A 12459-nucleotide genomic window follows, 5' to 3' on the forward strand; every position below is an offset into this window, starting at 1 on the left:
AGCATCTGCTAAAACCAAAAGGCACAATCAACTTCTTGTTCTCTCTGGGTTACTGGGCAGGGGATATAGAAGGAAACAGAATCTGCGGCCAGAGTCCTCTCTCGGGTGCAGCTGGGCTCCAGGCCTCTCTAGATGCCAAGCCCTCCCAGGAACCTGCCTCGCCCTTCACTTTGGGAAGGGACCTTGGCTCTTGGGGAAATGCATTTTTGCCAGACTGTAGCCTTCTGGAGGGGACTGAGCCAAGGCCCCATTGGCTCTCCTCTCTAAGCTTCTTACTAATGGGCTCTGAGGCCAATGCCTTCCTCCAGGGGTTGAGGAGGTGGGTGGAAGAGTTAACTTGCTGGCTGAGGTCACTGCTGTGACTTGGCTCTTCGTATCTGCTTTGTGTACAGGCAAAACTGGCTTACAGAAGAAAAAGGCAGGAACACCCGCATTGGGCCCTGGCCCTTGGAGGTGCTCTGGGGGCTCGTGCCAGTGTCATGAGGTACATGTGGCCGAGGCCCCTTTTGGGCATGTGGCCTGGGTTTGCCTGGGTTTGTCAGGAGGGCAAGGTCCTACCTTGGTCCCAGTGTGGATCACTCTGAGAGACCACAGCTCCCTCCTCTGGAGTCTCCTCTCCGAGCTCTCCAAGGGAAAAGACAAAGGAAGCCGAACTGCCAAGTTGAAGATTTTGCCTCAGGCAACTAAATTTATTAGCAAGAAAAAATTTTTGTCAGCCCGGCGCTGACCAACAAAGTACGTTAATAAAGGGTAACAAATCTGTCACTTAATTCATAAAACATACCTCAAGCAGTTACAACTAAAAATAAAGTTGGATTTTTGTTTAATTTAAAAGCCTCAAAAATAACAAGCAATATGTTTTTAAACATGTAGTAGACACAATTGTCTATTATACAATATACACTGTACACAAGTAGAGCTTGGGCCGGGCAGGGGTGAGGTGAAGGGAGAGGGAGGAGGTGCAGGATGTGCAGGTGCTGTTATCTGAATCCAGATTTGAGTTTAAATGCTGTGTCATTTAGAAAAGGGAATTGCTAGAGTGAGAAAAAAATTCATATGCTCATCATTGCCCCCTAACCCTCAACTGAAAGCAGGCATCGGGGAGGTGAGTAACAAGGAAAGGAAGAGGGGAGCAATTAAATAAAACTTCTTTAAAGCACACACAGTACACAGTGTTCATCATCTGAAGTAGAGAGTATAAGGCAACGTTCTCCATAGAAAAAGAGGGGGATCAGGAGGAGTCGGTGGGTGTCTTTACTTTTTAAATAGAGCTGGAATGTGCTGGAGGAGAGGTTGTGGCGGGGCTGGGCACATGGAGTGGAGGTGGCCCCGAGTCTCTCCAGAGGTGGGTGCCGAGCTCCAGGGCGTCCACAGTGGCCGGCAGGGCCAGGGAGGTGCAGGAGACGGGGCATGGCACGATGCGACTCCGGCAGTGTTGGGAGCGGGGATCAGGGTGGGGGGTAGGGGCTCACTTTGCTCCTCGACGGAGTGAAATGCATGTTTTTCCTTTGGAAATAAGGGTTCCCACGCGTCCTGGTTTAGAACGTCTCATTGGGCACGGCCAGTGTCCACAGTCTGGGCAGGCCGGGAGCTCGTGGTGAGGGGAAGGGCCAAGGCGGACCCAAGGGGCTTCAGAAGGAGGACAGTACAGGGAACACAGCCCCTTCCTGTGGGGACAGTTGCAGAACAGGAGTGGGGCTGAGGGCAGGCCCAAGGTAGCCACAGGGCTCCTTTCCACCAGGGGCCCAGGGAGGACACAGGTGGGGGATTGCATCTTCAGGGCCTCCCGCCGCAGTTGGCCTTACAAGTTCTTCGTGACCAGGTGGGTCTTGTAATGCTTGGTGAGGTGGTCACTCCTCATGAAGCGCTTCTGACACTGGGCGCACTCGAAGCGTTTGTCCCCTGGGAAGAGGAGATGCCCATCACCCACAGACCCTGTGCACAGACCCTGTCTCTGCCCAAAAAGGTAGGGTGCGTGTGAGGTGCACCCAATCAAGCTGACATGGCCTTGTCACCACATTCTGCCCACCTCCTGCTCTCACATTTGCTCACTGGTGCCTACTCATCTAAATCTTTTTTTTTTTTTTTTTTGAGATGGAGTCTCACTCTGCTGGCCAGGCTGGAGTGCAGTGGCACAATCTCCACTCACTGCAACCTCCACCTCCCAGGTCAAGCAATTCTCCTGCCTCAGCCTTTCAAATAGCTGGGACTACAGATGTCCGCCACTGCGCCCAGCTAATTTTTGTATTTTTGTAGAGGCAGGGTTTCGCCATGTTGGCCAGGCTGGTCTCGAACTCCTGACCTCGTGATCCGCCCACCTTGGCCTCCCAAAGTGCTGGGATTACAGGCATGAGCCACCACGCTTGGCCCCTACTCATCTAAATCTTTTTATCAATTCTCATTTCTCTCTGACCCCCATTTGACCTCTCCAGTCTGTTTCGTTCCCATTCCTTGTCCCTGGAGCCCCTGCACCTAAGAGTCTTCCCGTGCAGGGCTGTCTGCCTGCTTCTTCTTTTGTCCCTCTGACTTTGAACCTGGATCAGCATCCTCCCCATCGCAGGAAAATCCCGCTCCACCCTGACCTTGCCAGCCCTGAGCACTCAGTTGGAACCATGTTGACCCCAACTGCTTTTCTGTGGAGTGTTGACTCCTCTGCCTTTTGGGGAGTAGGAACTGTCCCACCACACTGGCCAGGAGCCACAGCTCTGGGTCGCGCTTCCCTCAGCCCTCTAGCCCCAGGACAGGTATCTACTCACTGCGGGCATTCACTATAGCACTGTTTGCGAAAGTGTATGTGTGGACCACTGTGGATACCCAGGACAATTTCAGGTGGTAGATGTATGAATTTTTTTTTAAGAGATGGCTCCCACTATATTGCCCTGGCTGGTCTCGAACTCCTAGGCTCAAGTGATCACCTGCCTCAGCCTCCCAAAGAGCTGGGATTATAGGTGTGAGCCACTGTGCCCAGCTTGGATCAATATTTTTAATAGTTTTGCATTGATTTGCTAGTACCTAAAACTATAACTGTGATATCTCACTTTGGGAGGCAGAAGAGGGAGGATCAACTGAGTCCAGGAGTTTGAGACCAGCCTGGGTAACAGAGTAAGACCCTGTCTCTATAAAAATTTTAAAATTAGCCAGGTGTGGTGGTGCATGCCTGTAGTCCCAGCTACTCAGGAGGTTGAGGTGGGAGAATCGCTTGAGCCCAGGAGTTCAACACTGCAGTGAGCCAAAATTGTGCCACTGCACTCCAGCCTGGGTGACAGAGTGAGACCCTGTCTCAAAAAAAAAAAAAAAAAAAAAGCCATGGCAGGGCCTGGGTTTAAACCTGGCTACACCAGTCACTAGCTGTGTGACTAGGCCACCTCTCCATGCCTCAATAAAACGGGCATCAATAGGCCGGTGCAGTGGCTCACGCCTCTATTCCTAGCACTTTGGGAGGCTGAGGTGGGTGGATTACCTGAGGTCAGGGGTTCGAGACCAGCCTGGCCAACATGGTGAAACCCCATCTCTACTAAAAATACAAAAATTAGCTGAGTGTGGTGGTGGGTGCCTGTAGTCTCGGCTACTTGAGAAGCTGAGGCAGGAGAATTGCTTGAACCCAGGGGGTGGAGGCTGCAGTGAGCTGAGATCGCACCACTTCACTCCAGCCTAGGCAAAAGAACGAAACTCCATCTCCAAAAAAAAGGCATAAACGAAGTATCCTCCCATATAGTCCTTACCAGGATCAACTGAGGTAATCAGTAAAGTGCTTAGTACTGTGCCTGGCACACCATGTCAGTGTTTGTTAAATAACTATGCTGACATGGCAAAAGTCATCAGGTTGTGTCATGCAACGACAACTATTCCTTTCCCATTACTTGGGGAAACAACAGTGATAACAGAATGGCTTGAAAATAATTTCCTATGTCATCCTTGGATAGTCTGTAGCTCTTGCTCAGTGTGGCAGTTCCAGGAGTGTCAATGTTGCTAAAGCCGGTAGAGTGGGGATGGGAGGAGAGGCAGGAAGTTGACCTGTGTGGGTGGAGGGTCCCGAAGGCAGGGGGCTGACCTGTGTGGGTGCGAGCGTGCCGTTGGAGCTCGTCACTCCGTGTGAACCTCTTCCCACAGAAGAACCAGTTGCAGACAAAGGGCCGCTCGCCAGTGTGCAGGCGCACATGGGCACGCAGCAAGGACGTCTTACGGAACGTCTTGCCACAGTCGGGGATGTGGCACACGTGCTTCTTCTTGCCCTGCTCTCCAGACCTGAGAATTGGGGTGAGGGTGGAGTGGAAGGAATAGGAAGAGGAGAGAAAAGAGGTAGAGGATGGGGCAGGAACAGGATGCAGTGAGGATGTGGGGTCAGGTCAGAGAGCACAAGGAGGCAGGGGGCAAGGTGGCACAGAGCTGCCAGCTCTTCCCTGCCTGGTCTGTGCCAGCTTGCAGCTCTGGACAACTGTCCAGGAGGGGCTTGGGGAACACAGGCCAGCCTTGTCGCTTGGGCCCTCTCCTTGAATTACCTCTTCTCCCCATCCTTGCAGTTGGGACACGTGCAGGCCATGCGGCGCCGCTTCTCCCCGGGCTGGGTCTCTCCGGCCAGGGCTTGTTCCATTTGCAGCTGGATCTGGGTGGGGCTCAGCCCACTGATGGTCAGGTTGTTCCCAGAAACATTCTGCACTGTCAGCTGCTGCTGCCCTGTGGGCACAAAGAGGGCAGAGTTCAGGTTGAGGAAGCCTGAAACCTCGAGTCAACCCTTTTGCCCTTCTGCACATGACAAAGATGATAATCACAGCAGCTATTTTTGAGAGCCTGCTATATGTTGGATATCATTTTAAGGACCTTTGTATAGGGACTCATTTAATCTTCATGACCCTATAAAATAGGTACTATCATCAGCACTTTACAGATGAAGAAACTGAGGCTCAATAACATATCAAGATCACCCAGCTAGTAAGTGGTAGAACCCAGATCTGAACCCAGGAAGCCCATTTCAAAGTCAGTGCCCTGAACCACTGTACTATGTAGGCAGAATTTGCTTTAGAATATTGCCCACATGATTTCAGCTGGGAAGGGTCTTAAGACATTTCTTCCTGAATCTCCTCCAACCGTAGGCCCTTGTGAGATACCAACTCGACTTTTAGGAAAGTCTCCAGGGATTTCTGTTAAAAAGACAGAGGTCACAGGCTAGGTACAGTGGCACATACCTATAATCCCAGCACTCTGGCAGGCAGGACAATTGCTTGGGCCCAGGAGTTCAAGACCAGCCTGGGCTACATAGGGAGACCCTCATCTCTACAAAAAACTAAAAAATTGGCCGGGCATGGTGCTACATGCCTGTAGTCTCAGCTACTCATGAAGAAGAAGTAGGAGGACTGCTTGAGCCCAGGAGTCTGAGGCTGCATTGTCATGATCGTGCCACTGCACTTCAGCCTGGATGACAGAGCGAGGCCCTGAGGCCATGTCTTAAAAAAAAACAAAAAACAAAAAACACAAAAGAGGACACAGTTCTATGGGCTTTGGGAAAAATCAGATCCTCTAGGATGCCTTATCCTCTTGGGGGTCACCTCAAGAGGGAAAAGCAAATGTGTTAAAGTGCTAAAAATTCATTAAGGATAGGCTGGGTACGGTGGCTCACACCTGTAATCCCAGCACTTTGGGAGGCTGAAGCGGATGGATCACCAGGTCAGGAGTTCAAGACCAGCCTGGCCAAGATGGTGAAACCCCGTCTGTACTAAAAATACAAAAATTAGTCGGGCGTGGTGGTGGGCGTCTATAATCCCAGCTACTCGGGTGGCCGAGGCAGAGATTGCGCCACTGCACTCCAGCCTTGGCGACAGAGCGAGACTCTTGTCTCCAAAAAAAAAAAAAAAAAAATTCATTAAGGATGAAGAGAAATTCAGAGAGCTCCCAATACATAAGGAGCCATTTTTGCTAGGTTGCTCCAATTTTTCCTTTGGTTATTTGCAAGGCTGGTTTCACAGCATAAATCTCACCACTGAACTGAAGTGCAGCACAAACTATTCCGACTGCCAGGGAATCCCTTCTTTTCTTCCAACCTTAACTCAAGGCTTTCTCCTCCAAGAAGCCGTTTTTGCGTTTGGATGTTAGTTGGAAAGTTTTCCGAGTACATCTGTCTTCTCTGTCTTCAGCTGTCAGATGGGGACATGTGCCTTAAACTATCTCTGAGTGCTATTGTAAGGACTAGGTGAGAAGCTGCAGGTGGACATACCCTTAAGTTATGATGGACAGCGTCCTCACTATTGTTACTGGAAATCCCGGGGCCAGCCCATAGTTTCCACCTGCTAGGAGCAGGTACCACTGCCAACACCCTGGCCACAGGGGCCACACTCACCGCCTGTGTTGGTGATGGTGACAGGCACACCCTGGACCTGGACACCATTGATGTTGATGGTCTGCATTGCCTGGGCAGCTGCTGCCAACTGGGCTGCATTCAGGCTGATGATGCTCCCGGCGGGGGCAATCTTTGGCAGGGGACGCTCTTTTCGGAGAATTGCAGCTGAGTGCTTTTTGCTGGTCCCACTCAGATGGGGAGCACGGGATGCAGGGCTGCTACAGGTGGTGTTAGAGGTGGCTGCAGCTGTTGCTGGGGGGCTGTCCTGGACAAGGACTGTCTGCACCTCACCGGAAGGCGTGCGGATGTAGACCTGGGAGGGGCCAGAGAAAAAAAGTCAGTGCCTGGAAGAGACTAGGTTCCTGGGGCCTTCAAATGTCCCTGCCCAAGTGAGAACTGGGGGCGCCTGTCCGCTAAAAGTCTCTTCAATTCACCCAAACCTACAATTATACACAGCTAATGCTCAACAAAGGGCTGCTGGCATCCTATACTAAGCTGGCGAATGTCGACTATTGATTTGAAATCAAATGTTGAATTTTACTTAGCATGGAAAAAGTAATTGCCAAGAATCAGAATTGGAGATTTAGAAGGCAGTGCACTGTGAATGACCATCAAACAAATGACACAGGTTCACTTTAGTTTTTAAGAGCCACATTTTAGAGCCCAGGAGTTCCAGGTTATAGTAAGCTATGATTCCTCTACTGCACTTAGCCTGGGTGACAGAGCAAGACGCTGTCTCAAAAAAAAAAAAAAAAAAAAGTTTCTGGTCTTTGTAATCGGAAAAAAAAAAAGAGCCACATATTAATGAAAAACAACTTTTCTCCAATTCAGATTGACAAACATGGAAAAATAAAATATGCTCATTGTTGGTGAGACAGCAGGAAACAGACACTTGTATATTAGGAGTGGAAGTATGATGTGGGCTAACTTTGCTGGAAGGAAATTTGGGAATATGTATCAAAAACCTTAAAAATATGCATATTAGAGGCTGAGCAGGACAAGGAGGGCGTTTGTAGCGGAGAGGAGGGTGTCCGTGGTGGGTAGGGAATGGCGGTGGCAGGCTGAGGAGGGTGTCCCTATGGGAGAGCTAATGGCTGTGGGAGACTGGCTGCATACCGAGGACTTATCCAGAAAGGAAGCATGTTAAGGATAATAGGAGTGAGGGCTCTCACCGTCACAGAAGGGAGTTATGGAAAGGGAAAAGGCTAGACGGAACACTGTGGTGCTAGATGGGAATTAGAGACATTAGTGGAAACTCACGGGTTTCAATATATATAGACAGAGAAATATAGATTCAAATGTGTGTATATGTGTATGTGTATATATGTGTGTGTCCTTATATAAGTTTATCTACATCTATCTATGTAGACATTGCATAGGTATGTCTATTTATATATACTTCCTAGCTGTGTCCATTGAGAAGGGCTGGGACCAGCCATGCCCAGTAGCAATGAGCTTACCTAGCACCCAGGCCTTAGCTTGTAACTCATATGTTCCACTAAAAGGAACCCAGGCTCCTTGGAGAAATAGCTGATTCCAGGGTTGGGGCAGGGAAGGTATAAGAAAAGCTTGGAAAACTTGTACCAGAAAGTAAAGAAACGCTTACAGAATGGTGGGGACTTGAAAAGATACAAGCCAGCTTAAAGGGGCACCCACTGGCCAAATCTAGGTCAATGAAAACATCAAAATAATCTTAAGAGATTATAACCCAGTGAATAAAACAAGAATCTGGCCGGGTGCAGTAGCTCACGCCTGTAATCCCAGCACTTTGGGAGGCCAAGGCAGGCAGATCACTTTAGGTCAGTGGTTCGATACCAGCCTGGTCAACTTGGTGAAACCCCATCTCTACTGAAAATACACACACACACAAAAATTAGCCAGGAGTTATGGTGCACGCCTGTAATCCCAGCTACTGGGGAGGCTGAGGCAGGAGAACTGCTTGAACCTGGGAGGTGGAGGTTGCAGTGAGTCGAGATTGTGCCACTGCACTCCAGCCTGGGTGACAGAGCGAGACTCCATCTCAAAAAAACAAAAAAGCAGCAATCCATGAGTCCATAATGACATAAATAAATAAATGGGGAGAAAGAGAATGACAGAATTAAAAAGAGGCAATCACATCCTTCAATGAGAGGAACCAGGAATCCGAGAAGAAATGGTTGACCCTAAGGCTGAGGTTGGGAAAATATAAGGAACGAAGTTCAGACACATGCTACAACAGGATGAACCTTGAAACATGCTAAGTGAAGGAAGCCAGTCACCAGACACATGCTACAACATTGGATAAACCTTGAAAACATTACAAATAGACCAGTAGTTGCCAGGGGCTGCAGAGAGGAGGAAATAAATGGGGAGTGATGGCTAAAGGGTAGAGAGTTTCTTTTTGGGGTGATGAAAATGTTCTAAAATTATATAGAGGTAATGGCTGCACAACTCTGTGAATATACTAAAAATCACTGAATCGTATATTTTAAAAGGTTAAGTTTCATAGTATGTGAATGTCTCAATAAAGCTGATTTTATAAAAAAAAAAAAAAAAAAAAGACCAAAAAGGGGGGGGGGGGAGCACAACCCCGTAACCCCAGCCCTCCGGGGGGGGGAGGCGGGGAGATCACGACGTCAGGAGATCGAGACCATCCTGGCTAACACGGAAAACCCCCCTCTTACTAAAAAAAAATACAAAAAAGGAGCCGGGCATGGTGGCGGGTGCCTGTAGTCCCGCTACTCGGGAGGCTGAGGTAGGAGAATGGCGTGAACCCAGGAGGGGGAGCTTGCAGTGAGCCAAGATCGCGCCACTGCACCCCAGCCTGGGTGACAGAGCAAAACTCCCCCTCGGAAAAAAAAAAAAAAAAAATTAAGAGCCTGTCAGAGGGATATAAGAGCCCACCTGAAGGCTGGGCGTGGTGGCTCGCGCCTGTAATCCCCGCACTTTGGGAGGCCGAGGCGGGTGGATCACAAGGTCAGGAGTTCGAGACCAGCCTGGCCAAGATGGTAAAACCCCGTCTCTACTAAAAAAATACAAAAATTGGCCGGGTGCGGTGGCTCATGCCTGTAATCCCAGTACTTTGGGAGGCTGAGGTGGGCGGATCACAAAGTCAGGAGATCGAGACCATCCTGGCTAACATGGTGAAGCCCCATCTCTACTAAAAATACAAAAAATCAGCTGGGCGTGGTGGCGCTCACCTGTAGTCTCAGCTAGTCGGGAGGTCGAGGCAGAATTGCTTGAACCCGGGAGGCAGAGGTTGCAGTGAACCGAGATGGCACCACTGCACTCCAGCCTGGGTGACAGAGTGAGACTTCGTCTCCAAAAAAAAAAAAAAATTCAAAAATTAGCAGGGCGCAGAGGTGGGCATCTGTAATCCCAGCTATTCAGGAGGCTGAGACAGGAGAATTGCTTGAACCCGGGAGGCAGAGGTTGCAGAGAGCCGACCTGAAAAGAGCTGCCAATGGCCAAAGTTGACCTTTGGCCTTCAAAAGTGTCAAGGTCATGATGGTCAAGTTAAAGAATGAGGAAGTCATCCTGGCCAACACAGTGAAACCCCGTCTCTACTAAAAATACAAAAAAAAAATTAGCCGGGCGTGGTGGCACGCACCTGTATTCCCAGCAACTCGGGAGGCTGAAGCAGGAGAACCGCTTGAACCTGGGAGTTGGAGGTTGCAGTGAGCCAAGATCGCCACTGCACTCCAGCCTGGTGACAGAACGAGACCCCATCTCAAAAAAACAACAACAAAAAAGAATGACGAAGTGTTTCAGATCAAAAGAGACTAAGGAGACAACTAAACGTAATGTGTAATACTGGATCAGATCCTTTTGCCACAAAGGAATTAGTGGAGCAAGTGGTGAAAACAGAGTGGAGTCTTGGAATTAGTAGTGTGTTTCATTGCTAATTTCCTGGGTTTGACAATTGTATTGTGGTAATGTAGAATGTCCTTGTTTGTAGGAATTAAAGCATTCAGAAATGACAAGGGGGATCATGGTGGCAATTTACACTCAAATGAGTCAAAAGGAAAAAAGTGCTTTGTAAAAAAAAAAAAATTCTGTTGTCATTTTGATTGGGGTTATTTTTAATTCCTGGATCATTTATGACTGTGCTTCTTCTCACTTAAAAGCTAACAAACATCTCATCTCTTTAAAAAAAATTTTTTTTTTTTTTTAGATAAAGACAGGGTCTCTGTCACCCAGGCTAAAATGCAGTAGAATGATCATAGTTCACTGCAGCCTCGAACTCATGGGTTCAAGTGATCCTCCCACCTCAGCCTCCCGAACAGCTGGGACTACAGGTGTGTAGCACCATGCCTCACTAATTTTTAAGTTTTTTGTAGAAATGGGGTCTTGCTATCTTGCCCAGGCTGGTCTTGAATTCCTGGGATTCCTGGGCTCAAGCAATCTCTAGCCTCAGCCTCCCAAAGTGCTGGGATTACAGGCATAAACTACCTCACCTGGCCCATTTCTTAGTAAATATGCAAATCTCATTCCCAGTTTTCTGATATGTGCCCCTTTTTCAAATCACTGATATTTTATGTCTGATTTTGTGTGTGTGTGTGTGTGTATGCATGCATGCGTGTGTGTGTATTTGCATCTGAAGGTTCAGCAAGCTTTTTTTTATAAAGGGCTGGAGAGTAAATATTTTAGGCTTTGCGGGGCATATTGTCTCTGCTACTTAACTCTGCTACTACTGCAGTGCAAGGGCAACACAAATGGACGTGTCTGCATTCCAATTAAACTTTATTTACAAAAACAGGTGGGTGGGCTAGATTTGGCTTGAAAGTTGGTCACAGACTGCAAACCTCTAACATAGAATACAAATTTTTAAAAAATGTACGTGTCCTTGACCCACTTTCAGGGATTTATTTAGCTGTAAGATTGGAAACAGCCTAGATATATACTGTTAACAAGGTATCAGTTGTATAATAATCAGCATGTTGGGATGATATAAAGCTGTGTAGTCATGAAAAAATTATACTGTAGCTAAATCTTTCTGCATATGTATCATTATTTCCTTAAGGAAGACCTGGGTTTTAGTTCTGTCTCCATCAACCTCAAGATATGGGACCTCATGGAAGGGAGGGGAGGCCAATGCCGAGGACATCCTCCTGAGCAGGTGCCACAATTCTTCACCTGTAAGGTAGGTCTGATCATGGGAATTCACGGATATTGTGATAAATGACTTATAAAAAATACCTGGCAATATTAAATATGCCAGAAGGGTGAATTCCTGTGTGATTTCCATGTCCACAGTTCAAATTCAAGGGCTCTCTTCTCCACCCAGGAAATTACACAACTTCCCACTCTCAGTCATTCGGTTCTCCCTCTATAGACAACTAGGTCATACATTCCTCAATGGCAGGAACTGTTTTTTATATTAAAAAAAAAAACTCCTCAATTTTAATGGTAGCACCTGCTACACATAAGACATAAAAGTCAAGATGGAAGACGGAAGAGTGTGGGGTCTGAAGTTACAAATCTCAGTTGACACCTGGTTCCTGTCATTTATGCCCTATTTGATCTTGGACACTTCATAAATTATCTGAGTTCTGGGTTATCCATCTGCAACATGGACACAATTACTGGCACTTAGTAGGCATGCACAAAGAATAAAACTTGCCTCACAGAGCCAAAGAGATTCCACAGTATTAGAGCACATTAACAAATGCCAAAAATAAGAACATTCTTGTTGAATTCAGCATCCCAGTTTGGCAGGAAGCAGTGGCTCAGCCTGGCATGGTGGCATACACCTGTAGTCCTGGCTACTCAGGCTGAGGTGGGAGGATTGCTTGAGCCCAGGAGATTGAGACTGTAGTGATCGCATCACTGCACTCCAGCCCGGACAACAGAGTACGACCCTATCTCAAAAAAAAAAAAAACCACCCTAAAACAAACAAACATTCCAGATGAATCTAGCCTAAATATTCCTGCTATAAACTAGGCTGCTCTTCCTGTTTTTTTCTTGTCATTAATAATGGTCAGCATTTTTCTCATTAATTTTCTTACTTTACATAAAATTCTATGGACTGGAATGTTTTCATTCTTGCTAATGTTTTGAGTATGTAATTCTATAATCAAAAATAAGTGTTATTAAAAAGTATGTATCTGTTCCCTCGCCATCCCCTGAAAAAAACAACCCATAAAGA

General features: G+C 47.7%; 1 protein-coding gene across 7 annotated transcripts in view; it reads right to left on the bottom strand.

Moving 5' to 3' along the window:
- Positions 1-661: 661 nt before the first annotated feature.
- Positions 662-12459, bottom strand: part of SP2 (Sp2 transcription factor) — a 33198-nt gene continuing 21400 nt past the window's right edge. For all 7 annotated transcript variants that reach the window (XM_032163369.2, XM_032163370.2, XM_058444720.1 and 4 more), the window contains 4 exons: positions 6332-6644; positions 4500-4674; positions 4052-4245; positions 662-1902 (listed from right to left, as the gene is read on the bottom strand). In XM_032163369.2, coding sequence (XP_032019260.1) covers positions 1802-1902; positions 4052-4245; positions 4500-4674; positions 6332-6644 — 783 coding nt within the window. In that variant the 3' untranslated portion in view covers positions 662-1801. The remainder of the gene's footprint in view (positions 1903-4051; positions 4246-4499; positions 4675-6331; positions 6645-12459) is intronic.

The sequence above is a fragment of the Hylobates moloch genome, unplaced genomic scaffold (genome assembly GCF_009828535.3).
Source record: "Hylobates moloch isolate HMO894 unplaced genomic scaffold, HMol_V3 SCAFFOLD_10, whole genome shotgun sequence".
NCBI classification, from domain to species: Eukaryota; Metazoa; Chordata; class Mammalia; order Primates; family Hylobatidae; genus Hylobates; species Hylobates moloch.